At 32.3% G+C, this 25,395-nt stretch overlaps 1 protein-coding gene across 1 annotated transcript in view; it reads left to right on the top strand.

The window, feature by feature from the left end:
* The window catches only part of LOC114331454 (atypical protein kinase C), a 235,627-nt gene that overhangs the window by 11,183 nt on the left and 199,049 nt on the right, over positions 1 to 25,395 (top strand). Inside the window, exon 2 of the mRNA XM_050646196.1 lies at positions 7,812 to 7,948. Coding sequence (XP_050502153.1) covers positions 7,812 to 7,948 — 137 coding nt within the window. The remainder of the gene's footprint in view (positions 1 to 7,811; positions 7,949 to 25,395) is intronic.

The raw sequence follows: 25,395 nt of genomic DNA, 5'->3' as shown, positions 1-25,395 counted from the left end.
ATATTACCCGTATGCACGCTAATGGTGAATATAAAATTCTTAATTTTATATCAAAAAATTCGCAATAAGTATCTCTTAAAACCCACCAAATTTCATTCGCATATCTCAACTGGTTTCAAAGTAATAAATAAATCGTCAGTTTGTAAGAAAAATTTCAACATCCTTATCTCGGAAACGAAACATTTGCGGACATACTTTTATAGCCAACTGTCATTATTTTTTCATGCAGAATTACCCCTTAAAGTTTGTCGTACTTATTTAGAAACACCGTGTTTTGATGCAGAACATGTCTAGTTGTTATAGTACCTAACTTTTTTATTATCCAACATAAAGGAATGAATCAAAAAACAGAATGTTGAGTTTTAATTTCAGTATTTTATAAATGCTAGAATATTGCACAGGGTGATGCGAACCTTGAGAAAAAAGCACAGTTTGATTGATACACCCGGTATACAATGAAAATTTACCTGTTTAGCAACAATATTATTACAGTGGTATTGTTAAAGAATCAGGCTATAACATGTTTAAAAAATCACTTAAATCGGCCAACAGGTTTAGGAAATATTAGACATAAAAAATTACCAAATTTTTAAGTGGGCCGATTTCTATGCACGTACGTTTATATTGAAGCAAGTTAGTTCTACACCACACACTGCAAATATTTCCATAAATCTTATATAAAGATGAGACCAATTATTAACATATACCAATTAATAGATTGTCCTGCTATTGGTCGTCCACTATAACTTTTCCCATGCGTCACGATCCATTTTCAAACAAATTAAGTCAAAACATAAAGTGAAACGTACGCCGATGTACTGTATACACAGTATACAGAATGTATATACACATCGACGTTCGTTTCACTTTATGTTTTAACTTAATTTGTTTGAAAATGAATCGTGACGCATGGGAAAAGTTATAGCGGACGAACAATAGTAGGACACGTTTAGGATTTGTTGGACAAAGATATTCCGAAGCGTTCAAATGAATTCTAAACTTTCCACAAGAATATCTTCGAAGAATCATACGAGACATGACAAGAAGAGTCATGACTTTATTAGTGCTAATATTCTTCTACAATCGTGTCTATAGTCACATTGTATTGTTGTAAATTTTTACTTTGTTGATAATATCTTGCGAGATTAATTTTTAAATTGTTTTCACTTAAAAAGTTACAGACATTTAGTAAAAACCAAAAGATTTCAATATTTTTAATTGTCTGTGTATCTTCGCTTTGTTTTGAAAAATAAAAATTTTAAAGTGAAGACATCTAGTGATAATTAATTCAGAAAACTGTCAATGACAAAAGCAGACGACGAAGAACCAAAGTCCAAGAATTTGTCTACCTAGGCCAAATTTTGAAACTTGACAAAGATAACCAAAGTCCGGAAATCATTAGAAGAGCAAGACTGTGTAGCCCGATCAAAGAACAATCTTACCCCAAAAAAATAAAGGAAGGATGAAAATTTGGGAATAGGTAGTTTAAATTGTCTATTATTATTTAAGAAAAAGTTTACAATTCTACATCCCTCCATTTTACAAAAATGTAGGGGAATACCCCCCTCTCGAAGGTGGAAAATATACATTCAAAATAAGACCGGAATTGGATAAAATGATTAATTCTAAACAACTTTTAATTAGAGTTTTATCACTAAGTCAATACTTTTCAAGTTATTTGCGAGTGAATATGTTAATTTTTAACAAAAAAAAAACATGTTTTTGGACGGTTTTTCGGAGATAATTCAAAAAGTAAGTATTTTATCGAAAAAAATATTCCCAGCAAAAATATAGCTTATAAAAAACTGAAAAAAATGGTTATGCATGAGGTCTGTAGACTCAGTAGAAGCAGAGTTGTAGCTAATGAAAAGTAGGTTCTTCTTCGTCAAATTCTAAATCGAATATTTCAATGTGAAATAACTCAAAAACGGAGCACTTCTCGGGGAAAATTCATGTCAGCTTTTTAAAAGTGATTAAAAGAGGTTTATTTTGTTTTTTAAAGAAACTTCTAACATTAAAAGTAAGTGAGTTACGCTCAAAATATTGTTGGTCCCTTTTATATTTTGGTAAAAAAATCGCGAAAATCACCCCCTAATTAGCATCACAAATAAATTTTATCGGTACCACTTGACAAGTTACTTTGCTTATATATTACTTATATGATCTGTAAGTTTTATCGGTTCAAAGTGCTTATTTTTTAAAAAGCTGTAGTTACAATAGCTTGAACGAGTAACTAATCACGAATTTAGGCAAATTTTGAACAGCCACAGCATAACCAATTTTTGTCTAACAAGAAAACAAAAAATCAAAAATATTCAGAAAAGCAAAACGTACATTTAATTACTCTTTGAGATTTTTGGTATTACTAATAATTTTTCCATATTTCCAAGTTATTTCCATAAAAAATTCCATTTTTTTTAAATAAAAAAAATTTTTTTTAAACCCAATTTTTTTTAAGTTATACTTCTTTACGCGCGATATGAGGGTGAATTTTTATATGTTAAAACCTATGATCCCGGCGCATGCGCATTATAACTTTGTTCTGATTGGATGTTCAAATGACATGTCAAAAATTATCCAATATGGCAGCTGTAGCGCAGCTGTGGTTTGGACGGTTGACGGTTTGGTTATGTATGGTTGTTGCGTTTTAAAATTTGTGGGAAGAGAAACAACAAAGGTTAGTTAATAGTTATACTGCCTTTTTAAATAGTTTTCATATTATATTTTTGAAGTTATACTTTAAAATGTTTTATTAATTTATGTATGTATCAGTCCAGAAAAGGTGTGGAAAGAATATATTAGTGTTTTAAAATATATTTTTCTAAAAACGTGTTAAAAATGCAATTTTTAGGACTCCATGGGAGCGTTAAAAATGCTACTTTAAGGCACTAGTGCTTTAAAATTTTTAAGGCACTGCAGTTAAAAGTGAATTGTCAAATTGTGAAACGTCAAAATATTTATATTTCATTTATTAACATTAATATTAATAATACAACTTGCGCAATTTGAAAAAGGTGGTTTAAAAGGTTTTTTATTATAATTTTGTGTCTTTGGATTTGTCTTCCTTGGGCGTAAAATAATAAAACATCTATTTTTATATTTCACTTGTCACCGTGATATATAATTATGTATATCTGAAAGGTAAGTAGCATGCATGCGGCTTGATGGCCTTGTTGGTAGAGCATTGGACCAGAGATCAAAAAATCGCGAGATTGCGGGTTCAAATCCCGGACGATTCATATTTTTTTCTTTTTTTTTTTAATATTTGGCATTGGTTTCATTTTGGTTTTGGTTCATTTTTGGTAATTATTGTTAATTTTTTGTATTGTAACTGTTAAGTAGGTATATTTATTTCGTTGAAATTATATTATAATAGAAGTATAACTTCTTACGTGCGTACAAAGTACACACACATTCTTTTTTTCAAAAATGAGCACTTAGAACCAATGAAACCTATAGATAATATAAAGAATACATAAGTAAAGTAACTTATGAAGCGGTAACGATTAATTTTATTTGAGAAGCTAATTAGAGGGCGATTTTCGCGATTTTTTTGCCAAAAAATAAAAAGGACCAACAATATTTTGAGCGTAACTCACTTACTTTTAATGTTAAAAGTTTTCTTAAACAACAAAAATAAACCTTTTTTAAACACTTTAAAAAAGTTTTAATGAATTGCTCCGTTTTTGGGTTATTTCAAATTGAAATATTCGATTTGGAATTTGACGAAAAAGAACCTACTTTTCATTAGCTACAACTCTGCTTCTACTGGGTCTACAGACCTCATGCATAAATCATTTTTTTTTCAATTTTTTATAAGCTATATTTTTGTAAAGAATATTTTTTTCGCTAAAATACTTACTTTTTGAGTTATCTGCGAAAAACCGTCTAAAAACATGTTTTTTTTATAATGAACGTATTCACTCACAAATAACTCGAAAAGTATTAACTTAGTGAAAAAACTCTACAGAACAAAAGTTACTTAGAATTACTCACTTTATCCAATTTTGGACTTATTTTGAACGTATATTTTTTCACCCCAGAGAAAATATTTTTCATTCCGTATTTCTCAATTTTCGTAAAATGGAGGGGATATAGAATTGTAAACTTTTTTTTATTTAATAATAGACAATTTTAACTACCTATTCACAAATTTTCATCCTTCCTTTATTTTTTTGGAGGTTTTCGTAAAATTTTGTGTTCCCTGATCGGGCTAGTCCTGGGCAAGATTTGGAAAATTAAGCAAACTAATTACTACTGTATTAGGATTTGAAATCAACTAATCAAACTTAGTTTGAAAATGTATATCTACGAATCTCTATCACAAACGTACAATTTAAAGATTATTACAATTCACTTGGGAGCCGCTTCATAGCAGCAGGGGACTATAATGCCAAACATACCAGGTGGGGATCAAGACTAATCACTCCGAGAGGTAGAGTTCTCTTAAATATCATAGAGTCAAATAATATGGATTATTCATCATTCCGGCGAACCAACATACTGGCCCTCGGACAGAAATAAAATCCCCGATTTGGTCGATTTTGCTGTAGTTAAGAACATCCCTAGGTCTAATATAAAAGCTACATCATGCTACGAATTATCTTCTGATCACTCGCCTATACTATTCACAGTTGGAACCCAGGTACTTATTAAAGAAATATCCCCCTCACTTTATAACAGACGCACACACTGGCCAAAATTCAGATCTATCCTGGAGAACAAGGTGTCTCTAGACATTCCACTAAAAACCAAAGAGGACATTTTTCTTGCTGTGGAACAACTAACTACAAATATCCAATCAGCTGCCTGGCAAGCAACACCAACAATACAAAATAAATGCATAATAAATGACTGCCCACAAGTTGTCAAAGAAGAAATTTTGCTAAAGAGAAGACTGAGGAAAAGATGGCAACAGACCAGAGATCCTGCTGATAAGCGTAGATTCAATAGTGCATCAAGGGAATTAAAAAAGCTCTTCGAAGATCTCAAAAACCAATCACTTCAGTACTACTTGGAAAATTTAGATTCCACTAAAGATACCGATTATTCGCTAGGGAAAGCAACGAGAAAACTGAAACAACCCCAGAAACTGTCACCTCCAATTAGAAAATCGGACAGAGAATGGGCTCGTAGTGCACAAGAGAAAGCAAGTTGTTTTGCAGAGTATTTTTCCGAAGTATTTACTCCCAATCAAGTGAATTCACCTGTGGAAGTAGACGTATTCTCATTTCTTCAAAGTCCATATCAAATGAGTTTGCCTATTCCGAAATTTAAATCGTCCGAAGTCATCTTGGATATTAATAATTTAAACGATAAAAAATCTCCAGGGTACGATTTGATCAGTGGAAAAGTATTGAAAGAATTACCTATCAAATGCATAAAACTTATAACGTTTATATTCAATGCCAATTTAAACTTAGGTTACTTTCCTGATCAATGGAAAGTGTCTCAGATAATAACCATTCTAAAACCGGGGAAACCTCAAGAAGAAACTACATCGTACAGGCCAATCAGCCTCTTGCCAATCACGTCTAAAGTTTTCGAAAAACTATTAGTAAAAAAACTCGAACTCTGGATCAAAAATCTAATTCCTTCTTCTTCAAATGCAAATCCACTAATGGATGTTGGCGATCACTTTTTCCATTAACTCTCTGTTTCTTGCAATGTGGATCAGTGATTGTATGTCACTAATCCCTGTCCATTGCCTTATGTTTCGGAGCCAGGACATTTTCTTGCGTCCTATTCCTCTCTTGCCTTCAATTTTACCCTGGATTATAAGTTGAAGGAACTGGTATTTTTCGTTTCGCATGATGTGACCCAAATATATAAATCTAATTCCAGACCACCAGTTTGGATTTCGATCCCATCACTCAACAATCCAACAAGTTCACAGAGTGGTAAAACATATAAATGCTGATTTTGAGGCCAAAAGGTACTGTTCAGCGGCATTTCTTGACGTTAGGCAGGCATTTGACAAGGTATGGCATGAAGGCCTCCTATACGATACTGCAATCCTAGCCTCACACACAGACCCTAGTTATGCCTCGCATATCCTTCAAGCGTATCTAGACAGAGTACAAATTTGGTTTTTGGAATGGAAAATTAAAGTGAATGAAGGAAAATCTATTCAAGTTACATTTCCAACACGAAGAGGAACTTGTCCTCCTGTAACTTTAAACAATCACCAATTACCATCAGCCAACGAGGTAAAATATCTTGGTATTCATTTGGACAGAAGTCTCACATGGAGGAAACATATCTGGACCAAGAGAAAGCAACTAGGTCTCCAATTCAGAAATATGTATTGGTTAATGGCCGTTCATCAAGACTATCTCTGGATAATAAATTGCTGCTCTATAAGGCAATACTTATGCCAATCTGGACATATGGGTTGGAACTATGGGGAACAGCCAGTCACTCCAACATCGAAATCATCCAACGCTTCCAATCAAAAACCCTCAGAACCATCACTAATGCACCTTGGTACATCAACAACAGAATTATTCATCGAGACCTTAAAACTGATATGGTACAAGAAGTCATCACAAAACGTAGCGCTGCTTACATTGCCAAGTTGGAGGATCATAAAAACCAGTTTGCACTTAACCTCCTAGACAATTCCCAAGAACAGCGTAGGTTAAAGAGGTTCAAACCATTGGACTTGCCATTTAGAGTAAACTTTTAAACTAATGAGTTAGTAGTTATGAAATGTAATTATTTTGTACACAACTTTATAAAAATTGTACTTTGATTTTGCCAGTGGGTAAAATCTTTCTTGTCCTTAGTCAATGTAATTACTTTTGTTTATTGTTGACACTCAACAGATTGCAAAATAATTTTAAATAAAAAAAAATATCTACGAATTAAAAACTCGACCTTTTGGGGGTATTCGAAAAAATTTCGTACACATTTCTTCATCTAAATTACTTCAGATTTCTTTTGCAGTATGTAAACAATAATCCACATTGTATTGAAAGTACCAGTTAAACCAAGCACCAGTTAAACGCAGTCAACAAAGATACCTAAAAAGTCTTCTCAAAAATATAGACATCACTGGAAAATTATAATGTCTAGTTTTCAGTATAACCAAGGTTGGTAATATTAATTTTATAAGAGATTTTTTTTTGTGAATTTGTAGTTGATTCCGAAGAAATATTTAAATAGGAAACCGCACACATCTTATGGAAAATATAATGTCACTCAAATGAAATAAAATTTACATGGATGGATTAATCTCGAAATTACAATCAGTTCATATCATTGTGCCAACTCTGAATTTTAATTAATAACGGCGTAAACTGATATAAATTTTTTTGATTTTTTGATTCGCCAGTTCGTAAATCTTTCTGAAGGTATTGTGATAGAAGCTTACACTTATTTTATAAATAATAAAATAGGTATAATTTGGTCAGTCGTACCAAAGTATATAGTATCTGTAATCGGCTTAGCTCACGCTGGGTTAAGCTGTTTTCAATAGCCACTACACTAATAGTATTTATGAATGGGACAGTTTAATTAGTAAATAGGACAGTTTAAACTTTAATTACAATTTACGCCGTAATTAATCAAAATTCAGAGCTGGTGCAATGATAAGAAATGATTGTAACGTTAATACGAATCTATTCATGTAAATTTTATTACATTTGAGTGACATTATATTTTCCATAAGTTATGTGCTTTGTCCGTTGCGAAAAAATTAAAATATATATAACTTTACTATAATTATCTTCCACACACCATCACATCTGTGTCGTATGTGTTTAGTTGTGGTAAAAATTTCAATTGGATATTAATGTACTAATCTATAGGGTAGGAAGTCGGCACACGGCTGTGGAATATGCGGTACCGCACCATTTTTATCACCATCACGCTTGCGTCGAGTACCACCAACCACAGCTGAGCTTTTCAGACGATGACTCCAGTTCTGAACCTGGATACGCTACAGGTAGATCAATGGATACTTGTTAGCGTGCCGTTTTCACATTCTATTGCTTACAGGAAATAATAATTTATTTTGCAAAACATTTTTTATATTATAAAAATAATATTTGGTTAGCTTTATTAGGAACCCTGAGGTCAGTTTATGATTTTATTAGTAATTAAGAAGTCTTAATTAACTCCAAATTAGTCATTAACAGTCCATGCATATTTAATGGTTTTCCAACATTTTCTATGTCAGATCTGTTTTAAGTTGGCCAATTTCTATAAGAGAGATTTTTTGAGAATTGTGCTTAATGTTTTATGTTACAAAATCTGAAAAGAATGGAAAATTTTTGCTTTTTCGCCCATATTTTCGCCTACAACTCAAAAGATATACAAGGTAAAAGTTCCGTTTCTTAATTTTTCATATTATAGTTAGAAATTCTAGATAAAAAATGAAAATTTAATTTTTATTGTCTAAAAAAAGCAATAATTAGGAAAAAAGTCCAAAAATGTAGAGTTTCTCCTATAAATTTTGTCTACCACTTATAGTCCAATCAACAGCCATTTTCTCGAGGAATTTTGAGAACCAAGGTCGATTTTCTTGAAAATTTGGATTTAAGTAGTAATTATAACCTTTGAATGAAAATTTTTTCAATTAAAATAACCATGGAAGTCGATAGATAAAATAACCATGGAAGTTATTAGCGATTGAAACTATCTATTTTTCATTGAAAAAATTCACGTTTTATAACCTTTTTCATGAATAACTTAAAAAAATTTAATTTTATAGAAAAAAATCATTAAGAAAAAAATTGTAGCTAATAAAAAACAAAGAGACTCTCGTCTGAAAGATCTATGTAAACCCAATAACGACTGAGCTATAATAGCTCCTTAAAGGATGGTTATTTTCGAAAAACATCGAAGTGGAGAACCTTTAATCTCAAATAACTCAAATGTGGTGCAATTTTTTGGGAAAAATTAAGAGACATCTTTTAAAGTAAATTAAAGAATCTTTCAAATAAGCTCTGATAAAAGTTTTTTGCATAAAAACTGACATGACGAAAATAAAGTAGCTCTCTGCTTTTTTTCTTATTGAAATGTTAAAATTAAACCCTCGTCGTTACAATCCTAATAGAAATGAATAGCTTCTCATTTGAAATTGACTTCATTTTGGTATAATTGATACGATCCATGTGATTTGACCGGTTTGGAATGCTTGTTTAGAAAAAATAGCTGATTAAATCGAAAATGACATTTTTTTTTAAATTGCATTTTTCTTAAATAAATCTAAAAGTATTCGTAATATGAAAAAATGTTTCAAATAATAATTGTAGAATTTTTTTTACTGAAAGTTTTTTTTTTGTTTTTGTATCATGAATACTTTTAGGTTTATTTAAGAATAATGCAGTTTTTTTAAATTATAATGTCATTTCCGATTTTATCACCTATGTTTTTCTACACTAAGCATTCCAAACCGGTCGAATCACATGCATCGTATCAATTATATCTAAGTAAAGGTAATTTCAATTGGGAAGCTATTCATTTCTATTAAGAGTGCATTGACGATGGTCTAATTGTTACATTTCAAAAAGAAGAAAGCAGAGAACGACTTTATTTTCGTCATAAGTCAGTCAGTTATTAATCAAAAAACTTTTGTCAGAGCTTATTTGAAAGATTTTTCCCAATAAATTGCACCACATTCGAGTTATTTGAGATTGAAGGTTCTTCGAAAATAACAATCCTTTAAAGAGGAATAACTCAATTCTTATTGAGTTTACATAGGTCTTTACGATGCGAATCTCTTTGTTTTTTTTTTATTAGCCACAATTTTGTTTTTAATGATTTTTTCTATAAAATTAAAATTAGTTTCAATCGCTAATAACTTGGAAAGTGTCAGTTTTGCACAAAAATTTTATAGAACAAAATTTATTCAGAATTGGTTACTATCGATTTCCATAGTTATTTTGATTAAACAATTTTCATCCCCTAGATGGGGTTGTTTTCATCCCCAGGGCAAAAGCGCAGTTCGGCATAGGGTAGATTTTGAAGAAGAGGGCAACAGAGCTTAAATCCGAATTTTTATTAAAATCGGTGTTGATTCTCAAAATTCCACGGTTTTACAGCTTACAGTTTTTTACCGATGATGAATGGTCTATTATACATAACTTAGCCTTCATATTTCGCCTAGAAAACCCCTATAATACGACTGAAACGTGTGCTAAATTTCATTAGGATCGGTTTACAGTTTTTGCACAATAATTTTGCAATGCAGGGCCCGCAAAAAATTGCAAATTTGCAAAATTATGCTATGCCCAAAATAAGGATTTCAAATAGTAGAAAACTTTTTTACATTTAAAAAAAGGCTTAAGCTTTCGAATGCACTTTGACAAATTGAAATTTGTCAACTAGGAGAGACTAGGGAATTTTTTCGGTGGAAAGTTATGATGGTGAGGGTACCCTCCGCGTTATGTTTGGGGGGTCAAAAACGTTTTTAATAAAAAACTCCAGTTTTTCTACTTTTTCCTAATTATTGCTTTTTTTAAACAAAGATTCAAATTCAATATTCATTCTTCCAAGTACTGCCTGATTTGTGACTCTATCAGTCCAGGAGATTCTAAGAACGCGTCTGTAGAACCGCATTTCAAAAGCCTCTATCTTTTTCAGGAGTCCATTATTTAGTGTCCAGCTTTCCACACCGTATATGAAAACACATAACACCGAACCATTCCAATTCTTAGAAAGATACAGTGCTGTCAACAGTTTTTTTAATTTTAAACAGTTAAATGATTTTAATAAATTTTTGTTTCTCCGAATATATTCAGGAATTTATGAAAATTCTTAACAATTATCTTTCCTGAAAGCGAAACGAATTCACCTTGTTTATTCTTTTGGCATGGTTTTTTTTGTTTTATTTTTATGGAGCATGGATTGTAATTTTCTAGTTAATTTTAGTTTACTTCAAAAAAGTTTGAAGATTTTTTTTACATTATACTAAGCAAATATTTGATAGTACAAATTTAGCTATTTGCAGGTGAAAATATACACCATAGCATGTATTTCTACTCTTTAATAGTATTACCTAAATTCGGTATGCTAAGCATATGATCATTTAAATAACCATAGTAACTTTTTTCTACTCTCATACTTTAATACAAGTAAATTGGACTTCGTTAGTCTTAGGTTTTCATCCAATGTGATCGAAAGTAGGACCGGAAGTCGATATTTGAACTCTTCGTCTAACTTTGCGTCGACTGGTATATGAGTTCGCTAATTTTGAATAATTTTTACTAAACTTTCGGTCACAATTGTTTAAACGGAAATAACTTCAAATCCTGAACCAAAGCTTCAAGCTCGACTTTTGAATACGCTTCGATTGATATGTACTATTTCTGCGACTATAGTATGGAAGGTCCGGTTAGAACTTTTTAACCGGAAATGACATAAAACCAAAATCATGCATTTGTTCTCATCTTGTTAAGGCACGTCGAATAATATATCGCTTATACTATTTTGGTGACTTACTTCCGGTACTTCTGGTTGTTACTCTAAAACTGGAAGTCAGAGGTAAAATTTCTCGTCTTTAATACCATCCTTGGATTATAAACTTTCATTCGACACCTCGTTTATCATTCTATCTGTATTAATAACGAAGGAGGTATATTCGCTGACAGACGGACAGTCATGAAACCGGAAGTATATATTTGTTCTCGTCTTGCTAAGGCGCGTCGAATAATATATCGCTTGTACTATTCCGGAGATTTGAAAACAGTATTTCTGGTTGCATTCTTAAATCCGGAAGTGAATTTGAAGAAATTGAACGGGCTTGGGAAGAAGGGTGTTCCGCAATTATTCTAATACTAGTAATACTACTAATGTATGCGATTCTGCAGGAGTTTCTGTTAGAAGTGAAACCACAGCCCAAACAAGTGCGATTTCATTAAACAATTTAACAAATTGTACCATAAGTTTCAATATTAATAAATAATTCGTTAGTTTTCTTTATTCTTTCAAAAAATAAATTAAAATTAAGAGATTTTTTAACTCGACGGTAAGTGAATTACTTACCGTTGAGTTGGAGTACTTACCGTCGAGTTGGATTACTTACCGTCGAGTTGCTAGTAAATGTCACCTATTGACGTAAAATCTGTCATGGTAAACAGTCAAAAATGATCAATCGTGCAAAAAGTAATTAATTTAATCATATTACTACTTAAGTTGTTTATGTTAAAAAATAAATAAATTTGAATATATTGTTTTTGTTGTGAATAAGCATAGAATAAATGTAAATGATCCTGCATACAACTTGCATTTATTTACCATTATGATGCTCGTATTCTGGACAAGAGAAGCAGAGGCAGTCCAACTGCTCGTATTCTATACGACATGCGACATTCGTCGCTTCACGGCTCATGTTGTATCCCTCATATTCGCTTCATAATGACCATCTTAAACGCTCGTTGCACAATATAAATTAAGTTTCTAATAAAAAAATACTCCAAAAGACTATTTTAGTGACAACAAATAAAAAGTATCATGTCCTCTCACCAGCCCTTCTGAACCGCTGCACTGCAGCTATTTCTTATTAACTTTTAAGGTTAGTGCAGCTATGCTAGGTCGGTATTTAATGATTAATCGGCCTGAAATGTTTTCTGAGTTCTTGCCAAGAATATGTAGAGTCCTTCGCAACGGCAGGCACTCGAAATTTAAGGCGATAAGTTACGGTTACCGAAAACAAAAGCTCGTTTATTTTCTATTCTCAGCTAGTTCGATACTCATCAAACTCATCGTGAAACCACACTAGCCGCCGATGTAAGCCCTTAATTGTGAGAAAAGTTGTCAAACTAACTACAACAGAGGACGAACTAAAAAGAAGAATAGTAATTAATGGAATAAAACAGAGGCGGCCACGTAAATACCTTAATGAAATAAATGAATGAATTCTAATCGTGAAAAATTTCAAATCAGTAAACAGGCTATTATTGATTATGTTCAAATTAAAAGAACTAAAAGGAACTACAACGTTAAAGGAATTTCATTGTCTCATATGGTCGATAAACCTCTAAATTTGAAAAAACCGCGGAGTGCTACCATTTAAATGGGTGCGTATTTGAGAAAGGGATGAATTAGTCCCTAATTAGGCACAGGGTGAATTAGGGTGAGTTCTATACACTTTTAATACAAACACGTTTATACGAAAATTGTTCCAGGTTAAATTTACTATCGAAATATCAAATTTTAAAGTCAAAAATATTTAAAAAAAATATATTCAAAAGATAAGCAAGAAAAAAACACGAAATAAAGCAATTTTGTTTTGTGTCCCATAACTTTTTTCCACAGGGATATAGGTATAGGTATTGCTTTAACAAAAAGTAAGTTCCACCGTTCCTCTTTAAAACGAAGTTTGGCAAAAGTCTCTACGATTTATAGTTTCCGAAACAGGATTTTTCAAAGTTCGCCGCTCACAGCATTTTTGGGTACATTCCATGTCAAATCACTCAGGCAAAAAATTTTGGATCTCCGATTTGTCTGAAAATTGGTATATAGCTTCTGCGGGACGTAAAAATAAGATTTTTAAGGTCAAAAAATCTTCTTCTTCTTTTTTTCTCAAAATGTTATTTTATGCGATTTTACAGTGATTTGGTGTTTATTTAAACAAATTTGCATTTTCTGTCGTAAAGTATCAATGAAAAACATAATATTTTAATAGAAAGGACTCAAAAATGTCATTATATGGCATTATAACAAGTTATTTTGAATCAAAACAAGTTTTTGATCAAATTTTATAGTATAAAAACGATAAAATACCGTTTTTTACATTTTCCTCCATTCCCAAAATACATCATCATCGATTTGGCTGAAAATTTGCCCACAGATAGCCAAAAGATAGGACTTTAAGTGGTTAGAAGGATTTGGATTATATTACAATACCAAAAAAGTTACATGCAGTAATATCAGACTCAAAAGTATATATTAGTCCAGTCGGGATAGCATTTGACCTTGAATGCCGAGCTGCCCAAAATTTTATTTTTTTGGTCTTTAGGGGAGTCAATAGTAGCCTAAATTTAAAATCACGAATGAATTCCTCCGTTACGTTAGCCGCCATCTTGATTTTAAAGGAGAACCTGTTTTGCTCAATATCTCCGCCATTTTTAACTTTTCGACAAAAATGGTAGCAACTGAAATTGTTCCAAATATATCGTATTTACAATTATTACAATTTCTTTTTAACAATTTTTGTCGTGAGGTCGATATTTTCGAGTTAATTGTACTTACAGTAGACGCCTATATTTTTGACTATAATATTGCATGTAACTTTTTTGGTATTGTAATATAATTCAAATCCTTCTCACCACTTAAAGTACTATGTATTGTCTATCTGTGGGCAAATTTTCCGCCAAATCGATTATGATGTATTTTGTAAATGGAGAAAAATGTAAGAGACGGTATTTTAACGTTTTCTACACTATAAAATTTGATCAAAAGCTTGTTTTGAATCAAAGTAACTTGTTATAAGGCCATATAATGACATTTTTGAGTCCCTTCTATTGAAATATTATGTTTTCCATTGACACTTTACGATAGAAAATGCAAATTTGTATAAATAAACACCAAATCACTGTAAAATCGCATAAAATAACATTTTGAGAAAAAAGAAGAAGAAGATTTTTTGACCTTAAATATCTTATTTTTACGTCCCGCAGAAGCTATATACCAACTTTCAGACAAATCGGAGGTCCAAAATTTTTTTTGCTCCAAAATTGAGTGATTTGAAATGGAATGACCCTTTGGGTCATTTTCCCCATTATTTCGCAAAACATTGCTCTGTAACTGTTTTCTATGCAAAAATGAATAACCATTTTCAATTTCGTTGCAAAACGAAAATACAGCCGAACCATATTCTAGTCCAATCAGAGAGTGCAGCAAGCATCTCTACCGGTTTCGAAACTTATTAGTCTCTCATCAGGAGGCACATATGCTGCTCTCTCTGATCCAACCAAAACAAACCCCAGCGTGCAGTCCGGATTGCAACGAACGAAATGGTATAGATGCCCTAGCGGCAACTGCTAGAAAAAAGACTAAGTTTTCACTCTAATGGCATATAAAACAACATAATGCTATTCTACATCCCACCAGAATGAAAACAATGGGAACCTTCTCTGGTTACACCAGTGGAAGGAGGAAGGGTGGAAGTTTTTTTTCTGTGAAGCAATGCCTATACATATATCCCCTTAGAAAAAAGTTATGGGGCAAAAAACAAAATTGCTATCTTTCGTGTTTTTTTCTTGCTTTTCTTTTGAATATATTTTTGTAAAAAAATATTTTTGACTTTAAGACGTAATGTTTCGATGGTAAATTTAACCTGGAACAATTTTCCTTAGACGTGTTTGTACCAAAAGTGCATAGAACTCACCCTAATTCGCCCTGTGCCTAGGGACTAATTCACCCCTTTCTCAAAAGCGCACCCCTTTAAATGGTAGCACTCTGCGGGTTTTTCATATTTCCATTGGTCCATTGGTCCAGAGGTCCATTGATTATATGAAACATTAAAACCCCGTTAACGTTGTAGTTCCTTTCTAAAATACATAATCAATAGCCTATAAAAAACGGGGCTAAGGGAGCGTTCAAGTATTACGTAACGCGATTTTTGAAGACTTTTGACCCCCCTCCCCCTGCCCCCTACGTAACGCACTGTAACGGGCGTTTAACTATTACGTAATGCAATTTTTAAAGATTTTTGACCCCCCCCTAACCTGCGTTACGTAATACTTGAACGGTCCCTAAATATTTACTGTTCTACCATCAATTCATTTTTATTTTTAAAAATTGACATAATAGGGAGGTTTGATAAGTACTTAGCCCACAAAAGAAAAACGAGCAGTTTGGAAAAGTGGTGATTTATTTCTGAACATAGTCCGTTGAGCTCGATACACTTGACCCAGCTATGATCTATTTTATCCCGTCTGAAAAAAAAACGGTTTCTCGTCGTTTTCAAAGTAGGCTGCCATAGCGGCAATGAACTCCTCATTCGACCTAAATTTCTGCCCGGCTAGTGACTTTTCAAGTTTGGAAACAAAAAGGAATCGTACAGTGTCAAATCTGGAGCGTAAGGTGGATGGGACAGCAGTTTGTAACCCAATTCGACCAATTTGGCCAAAGAGACGGCGGAGGTGTGAGCCGGTATGCTGTCATGGTGGAAGAGCACTTTTTTTCGTCACTTGGGGTTGTTTTTTCTATAATTCGGTGTTCAAAACGAAGTGTGGATTTTAAGAAAAATAACCGTTTATTTAAAAAATAATAATTATATTATTATATGTATTATAGATTTTTGTAATCAGTCTTTCAAAAGCTTTTAAATGAGGTGTCACATGATGTACACTTCGCGGCATATAAAACTGGTACACTTTTTTTTCCCAACGTAAACCTGTGTTCAGACTGACAATTATTGTTCGTGAATCACTTCGTTGTTGCCATCACAGATAACGGAATTGCACTAAATCTAAATAAAAAAAAATAACGTTTAAAATGTATATTTCGAATTGTAATACATATATTTAAATTCCACACTTGTTCACTGTAAAAGTTATTCATTTTGTTTAATTTCAAATTTAATTTTTAATTTTTCCAGTGTGTTTTATTTATTCTACACAACTTAATGCAGTTTTGTCCTACAGTTTACGAGAAATCAATCACACCTCTCGATTTGACATTAAACATAATAATTTAAAGTCATGTCAAGATTTATTATCTATCATTATTTTTGAATTGAAATATTTTCATAAATTATATAGACCAGGGCGCATCTGTAAAAATATTAGTACATTTGGACGTTGAGAGGTGACTCAAATTTTTTTGCAGAAATTGCTTGAAAATAAATCAAATAATAATACTTGAGTTATCCTCCCTCTCAAAAAGGTCCGGAACATTGTTTAAATAATCAAAATGTCAAAAAATTAAGGAAAAATTCGATTTTTTTCTTGGTTTTTTTAATTATAACTTTAAAAGTATTCATTTCCGAGAAAAGTTGGAGTAACATAAGAGTTGCGTAATTAAATTTCCTACAATATAGAATTGGTTAAAAATTTAAAAAATAGTCACCCTTGTTGCAAAATAGCAATAATTGCGAAGAAAACCATACAAAAACAAGTATTCGCATTTTACGTTTTTCAACCATTTATGCTACACTTAGGACCTTCATATTTCACCCTAAAAAACTTTATAATACAATAAAACAATACTGTAAATTTCATTGGAACTATTAAAAATACGTGGCAACATTTCGCGCCTATGTGTATAAAAATTATTGTTTTTGATAGTATAAACGTCACTGTCAGTGTCGAATTACCGACGCACTGTTGCCTCACTTTTGAAAGTTCGCAGAACTTTCGCAATCTTGGACCGCGTTTGTTGCTACCTGTTGATCGCTACTGTGTGCTCTTTAAACGAATAAACGAAAACTTGTTGAGTAGTGCTGATTGACACAACAGACCAGTAAAATGTTATTTATACAGATAGTGTAAAATATATCGCCGCTTATTTGGTCCGCTAGTAATAAAGTTATCAGCATTTAATTGCAAAGCGGTCTTCTTAGGTGAAAAATACTTTAGTCCTGAGTGCCAGAACCTCAGATTACCGACTCTAAATAGCAATAGTCTATAATATGAGGTTCTGACCCTCAGGACTGGCAATCCAATATTTGAAACATCAGACATTATTTTATATAAACATGTCAATTTCTTACATCTTTATAAAATGTAAAGGATTTTCACCCATACATTTTGGTGGTTCAAGCATGTAAAGCTGTAAGCAGCACTGATGATGGAATTATTATTTCGAAAACGTTCTGTGATGTATCCCAAAAGGGTCTTTTTATTAAAAATATGCATTTTCTAAAGGGTTTTAATTAATTTTTGTGATTAATGGTATACAGCCGACTGCAGAAAATTGTTCTTGTGGATTTCGTTTATTTAAGTTTATTTCTATCGCATTTTTAATTAATCCAATCCCTTTTGGAAGTTTTGATTTAAATATGGACCGATAAAACTAAACGAAGACACATCGCGGAGCTTTAAAGCTGAGCTTTCGCACGGAAAATCTAGGTAGAATGTGCCAGATTTTTTTTGAAATCGACAGAACATAAATTTTATCTAATATGTCGAAAACTAAAGGGAAAATTTTTCGAGTTTTATCTTTACGGGCAATATATCCAAGAGCTCAGCACCGAAAATATTCTTTGCGTCTCGGAAGACGGGCCGATAAAAGCTCTAACCTAACCAAGAATATGTTTGAGGATTTATTGTAAGCGGTCGTTATTTTTGTTAGTATGTTCCGTACAAAATAAAAAGATAAGGTTCAAATTGTTTTAATTCTTTATAGAAAAAGCGGTATTTAGACCAGGAAGACAGACAAATCACAACATATACAGGGTGAGTTTTTAGTGCGGGATCGGTCGATAACTCCATTATGATATAAAATATCGAGAAAAGTTATTTAAAAAAAATGTAGGCAATGATATTCTCCACGTTTGGAAAATATGTCCATTTCTACAGGGTGATCAGTAAATGCGTGGTATAACAAACATATAATTTTTTAAATGGGACACCCTGTATATTTTTTCATATTTATATTCTCCTCATAGTTCTTGTTCATATAATATATGGTTTTGCATTACTATACAGAGTATTTAACAAGTTATGACCATTTTTATTTCGAAATCACTTTGAGATTAACACCCTGTATATAAAGAAGTAATTCGTAGACAATAATTTGGTTTATGTATTAAGATAAACAATACACTGTAGTTTTTAAATTAAGTCCAATTCACATCATTGACGAATATTTGTATACAGGGTGAACTACAAAACCAAATTACGATTTTCTCTATTTTTTTAAATGAATCACCCTATATTTTATTTTTAAACATTATTGTATTTAATATACTCTTTCATTTTTATATAGCATTCCCTATATCCAAACTGATTACTTTCCGAGATATTTTTAGTTTTCTTCAAATTTCGGGAATACATTCAATTTTGCTAGTAGAAATAAGTTAGTATTGGGTGATAATTAAACAAAATTATTTTTATTAGATAAATAACTAACACAAAATATAAACCATAGCAATATGTAGTGAATATACCAATAAATGTGATATTAAGAAATTATCGTATTTCCCTAATATACAAGAATCGTAAAATTCCTACAAAAAAAACTTTGTATTGTATATAATAATATAACAAGGTTATTTTTATTCAATAAATAACTTACATGAAACATAAATCAAAACAATATACAACTGATATAACAGTTTTTAGATTGGTATATCAACAGCATTCTAAGCCAAGAATTTTTTAGTAGAACATTCATTTTTATAAGCACTTTTAAACTACAAAACAAAATTACGATTTTCTCAATTGTTTTTAATATATCACCCTATATATATTTTTTTAAATATTGTATTTATGATACTCTTTAATTTTTATATAGCATCTCCTATACCTAAACTTATTAGTTTCTGAGATATTTTTAGTTTTCTTCATTTGCCGGGAATACATTCAATTCTTATATAAATAACTTAACAAACAAGTATTATATAATAATATAACAAATATTTTCATTCAATAAATAACTAACAAAAAAATAATAAACCATAACAAAATTTAATGAATGTACCAATTAAGGTGATGTTAAGGATATAAGTCTAAAGTAAATGTTGAAAATGACCACTTTCAACGTCTATGCAATTTTGTAACCGATATTCAAATGACAGAGCCACATTTCTAACATTTTTGTAAGTCAATATTATTAAAAGCTTCTTTTATTCTATTGTTCATATCATCAAGCTTTGTTGGATGCTTGTGGTATACAAGGTTTTTTATATAGCCCCACTTGAAAAACCTTCCGTCAACCGTCAAAAAATGTGGACCAATCACATAATCTCTAACAATATCACCTTAAACATTTATAGATCACCTAGTTTGAGTGGTAACAAAGTAGGGATTTCTTGATGCATATTAATGAAATTTATTATGAAAATTATATTATTAATAACTGCGGGTCACAATCTGCAATTAGGAATGTGTTACTAAAAACTTCTTGGCTTAGAATGCTGTTGATGTAATAATCTAAAAACTATTAAATTAGTTGTATATTGTTTTGTGTGAGTTGTTTATTAAATCTATATCTTATAATCTTGTAATTTTATTATACACAATATACCTATATCTTTTTGGAGGAATTGTAGGATTCTTGTATATTAGGGAAATATGATAATTCCTTAATACCACATTTATTGATACATTCATTGCATATTGCTATGGTTTATATTTTGTGTTAGATATTTATTGAATAAAAATAATTTTGTTTAATATTTAATTGTGATTCAATACCAACTTATTTCTACTAGAAAAATTGAATGTATTCCCGAAAGTTCAAGAAAACTAAAAATATCTTCGAAAGTAATAAGTTTAGATATAGGGAATGCTATATAAAAATGAAAGAGTATAATAAATACAATATTTAAAAAAAATAAAATATAGGGTGACCCATTTAAAAAAATCGAGAAAATCGTAATTTGGTTTTGTAGTTCACCCTGTATACAAACATTCGTCAATGATTTCAATTGGACTTAATTTAAAAACTACAGTATATTGTCTATCTTACTACATAAAACAAATTATTGTCTATGAATTACTTCTTTATATACAGGGTGTTAATCTCATAGGGATTTCGAAATAAAAATGGTCATAACTTGTTAAATACTCTGTATAGTAATCCAAAACCCTATATTATATGAACAAGAATTATGAGGGGAATATAAATATGAAAAGATATATAGGGTGTCCCATTTAAAAAATTATATGTTTGATATACCACGCTGTTATTGACCACCCTGTAGAAATGGACATATTTTCCAAGCGTGGAGAATATCATTGCCTACATTTTTTCTAAATAACTTTTTTCGATTTTCTATACCGTAATGGAATTATCGACCGATCCCGCACTAAAAACTCACCCTGTATATCACTAGGAACCTAATGGAAAAAAGCATAGACTCGGGGGAAACAAATATTACCATTCATAGGTCTAAGAGAAGCATTTCATACGATAGAAAGACAAATTATAGGGAAATGCGCGAGGAAAATAAATGTACCAAATACATTAATAAAAATTATAGAAAGTATTTACTTACAAAGAGGTAAAAGGAAGAGTACAAATAACAGGGGAAAGATCGGAAGAATTTAATTGGAAGAGAGGTATTAAACAAGGAGATAGTCTATGCTATTCATAATAGTAATGAACGAATTGATAAGAAATACTAAAGTAAGAACCAACCACTTACAGTCAATAATGGGATACCAGAGATTACAACCTGTAACAAGAGCTCTACTTATAGCAGATTCCGAGAATAAAATGTAGAAACTAATGGATATATGGGTAGAACAAATAGAAGAACTAAAAATGAAAATAAACGAGGAAAAAGGTAAGATAATAATCAGCGTCAAGAAGATAAGAATCTCGGAGATAAATCTCAGAATTGGAAATAGTTACAACTTGCCAATACCTGGGAAGTATAATTACTAACGACAGAAAATTAGACCGGGAAATAATCAAACAAGTTATGCTATGCGTTAGCATCAATACTGGGAAAAGAAAACTTACACGAGAGACAAGGATAAAAATATAGCCGACTGTGCTCTATGCAAGTGAAAACTTCACATTTCTGGAAAAACATTCTTTTTCTTTTGCCCTTTAATTCGTCCAATTTTGAACATAGGCTTCCCCCAGTTTCCTCCATTCGCTTCTGTTTAGTGCTTTCTGTTTCCAGTGCGTTCCTCCTATCTTTTTAATGGCGTCTCCCCATCTCATCTGGGGTCGTCCTCTTGCTCTCTTTCCTGTCCATGGCCTCCATTGTTGTACCGTGGTATTCCACCTATTGTCCGTTAGCCTAGCGTTATGACCTGCGAAGCTCCATTTTAGCCTGGCTATATGTTGTCCTGCGTCTTTGACTTTTGTTTTATTTCTTACCCAGTTGTTTTGCTTTTTGTCTGTTAATTTTACTCCCAACATTGCTCTCTCCATGGTTCTTTGTGTCTTCATTATTTTATCCATGTTTGCCTTGGTCAAGGTCCATGTTTGGCATGCGTATGTGACAATTGGTCAAACACTCTTGTTTTTAAGTATTGTTGTATTTTTTTATTCTTTAGGACCCGTTTTAATTTCCCAAATGCTGCACAAGCTAATCTGACCCTTCTTTTTACCTCCGCTGTTTGGTTTTCCTTATTTATTTTTATTATCTGTCCCAAATATATATAATCATTAACCGCTTCTATTGTGGTGTCGTTTAGTATTACGTTTCTATTATCTTGTGTGTTTGTCATTGTTTTTGTTTTGGCAAAATTCCTTTTTAGACCTATTTGTTCGGATTCATTTGCTCGTTCGGTTAGCATGGTTTGTAGTTCTTCAAAACTTGATGCTATTACTACTACATCGTCTGCATATCTTAGGTGGTTTAGTTTCTTTCCATTTATGTTTATTCCCATGTTTGTCCATTCCATTGTTTTGAAAACATCTTCCAGTGCTAATGTAAATAGTTTAGGAGAAATAACATTTCCTTGTCTGGTCCCTGGTATGGGTTTTGTGGTTTCTTCCAATTGTATTGTCATTGTTGCTTTCTTATATCTGTACCTTGGAAGAATAAGGACCAATCTCCAAAAATTGCGGTTTTTAGCTTATGGTACCAATATTCATGTCTTTTTTCATACTTTCACTAGTAAATGGCCAATCTCCTAAAATAGATCATTTAAAAAATAAACATATGTTTTAACGGCCAATGTGCCCAGTAGCTGAATTTTATAAAGGCCAATGTGTCACTTTGGCCCATTTGATTTAGAAAAGCAAGATAGCAGTAGACGAGTATATTCTAGAAGATATTTCTTGAAAATAGAAAGTAATAAAACAGAAGTATGCCAATAAATGTATTTAGCTACACTTGACTTAACTTTGAAAAAAGTCAGAATAATCGTAGAGAAAAAAGGGGAAATGGTGATATATGTTCTTCTGATGGCCGTGGTAAGCACACATCTCATGCAAAGATCGATGATAGAAGCAAAGGTGTGATACGACAACACATTGAAAGTATCCCGGCATATACCAGTCATTATTCACGGGAAAGAACTGCCAAAAAGTATCTTGGTTCAGATCTTTCGATAGCATTAATGTACAAACACCATTGTGATTATTGCAGAGAGAATGGCATTGCTCCACAACTGGAATGCCAGTACAGACATATTATTTATCGAAGAATATAACATGTCCTTTCGTCATCCTGCTAACGACACATGTTCTAAGTGTGACAGGATTAACTTAGCTCTCAAATCCTTAGCTAGTCTAAAGGAGGTTAATGAGCAACAACAGGAAGAAAGAGCGATGCTGAAAAAACAAAAAGATGACCATTTGCTTCTCGCAGGAAAAGCTTACTCAATGAAAGCAGCAGATAAAGAAAGTTCCAAAATGGATGGAGCAACAGTTACAGCTTCTTTTGATTTGGAAAAGTGCCTCCCCACTCCCTATTTAAGAAACGGTCTGTCGTTTTACCAGAGACAGCTATGGGTCTTCAATTTGACTTTTTATTCCACAGATATCAACGCAAGCACCGGTACCTGCTTCCTGTGAAATGAAACCATAGCCGGTCGGGGTGGTGCAGAAATAGCCTCCTGTGTTAGAAGATTTGTGTTGTCTTTACCAGAATCTATAACAAGGTAAATTTTTACAGCGACTCGTACGCAGGACAAAATAAGAACATCTACTTAATAACAATGTTTTGTACTCTTATGCAAGAAAAAGGTTCCGTAACTGAAATTAATCATAAGTTTATGGAGCCTGGGCACACACACATGGAAGCAGATGAAGTTCATGCCTTAATTGAGAGGCAAAAAAGAAAACCACAATGAACATAGAGGTACCACATGACTGGTGCAGTTTCATTAGGAGTGTACAGGGAAAACCCGCTTTAAATGTCCTCGAAATGAATCAAACTGATTTTCTAAATTTTGGCAAGCTATTGACTAACAAGCTTATTCACAGGAAAAAGAACGAAGAACGTGAAGTAATACCATGGCTTTAGGTGGCTAAAATTCACCAAAGTTCACCTTCAATGTACAATGTCCACCTTTTGTTGTTTTGCAGTGCTACGGGTCCTACATTACACAGGAAATAGACAATACCGTAGTATTATTATATTTTTACATTATTCTCTCAATTTTTTATAATCTTTGTATAGTTAACGAAAAAGTACATAAGTTCAAGTTCACTCATTTAATTTCCTGAGATACTCAAATATGCGTTAAAATGTCTATACACAAAGCTTACGAAACTCGCAAAATAAACTTTTATCAACCCTCCGTAAATTATTCGCTAAACACTATACAACTGTGTATCTATGGGAGAAAAAAAGGAGCACATAAAAAGTTTATCAATATTAAAGTTTGCCGCCTTCGGTTACAGCGTTCGGCTGCAGCGGAAATCATTATCATACGTCAGACCAAGCCGGGTCTTCTCAGCCAACAGTTGGAAATCGTCACTTTCCGCATATTTCCCAACTTCAACCGCACATTTCCCACCAAGGAAACCGTCTCGAGATAAAAAGAAAATTACTCGAATAACTTTTCTGGAGAATATCTTTTTAGACTACATTTATTCGAGTTTGAGATAATTGGACTAAAGTAGGGAATAATTTATTCGTGTAAGGTATCCTGAATATTAAATACAATTCCGGCAGATAAAACTTCAAAAAAATATTTTTAGAAGTTTGAAAATTTTTAGAAGTTAAAATATTTTCATAAAGCTTATAATTCATAAGCTTGTCGTACAAGTGCGACAGTATCTGCCTGCTGAAATTGCCCAAAATATAGCCTCCGAAAAGTTATATAGCCTCTCTTCGAAAGTAACAAAACATTGCCCCCTTCTTAAGAGATGGTTTCTCCTGAGACATTGTCGGAACTGGAACTGCATGCTGGTATCGGCAACTGGACCCTCTTTTACAACTCCCAGTTGTATAAAAGTGGCAAGGGAAGGCTTTCGCTCCGCACCAATAACGATGCGGATTGCAACAGACCAGTAACTGCACTTCAGTATCTTCAAAGATTTCTTCTACCATATTTAGGGCTACCCTCCAATCTAGTTAGTTGGCGGCAGTCTAGCTTTGGCATGACTAACTTTTACACTTTGGATTCCAACACGTGCTCTCCCAATTGAAGTAATGCCTCCATACATCTTGGTAGGTAGGTTGCTCATGGGCAGTGTATTTTTTTACACCTGCACTTCAGTGTCTTTTAAGATTTCTTCCACCATATTTAGGGCTACCCTCCAATCTAGTTGGCGGCACTCTAGCTTTGGCCTGACTAACTTTTACACTTTGGATTCCAACACGTGCTCTCTCAATTGAAGTAATGCCTCCATACATCTTGGTAG

This window comes from Diabrotica virgifera, chromosome 3 (assembly GCF_917563875.1).
Source record: "Diabrotica virgifera virgifera chromosome 3, PGI_DIABVI_V3a".
NCBI classification, from domain to species: Eukaryota; Metazoa; Arthropoda; class Insecta; order Coleoptera; family Chrysomelidae; genus Diabrotica; species Diabrotica virgifera.
This window is presented reverse-complemented; position numbering and strand designations above follow the sequence as displayed.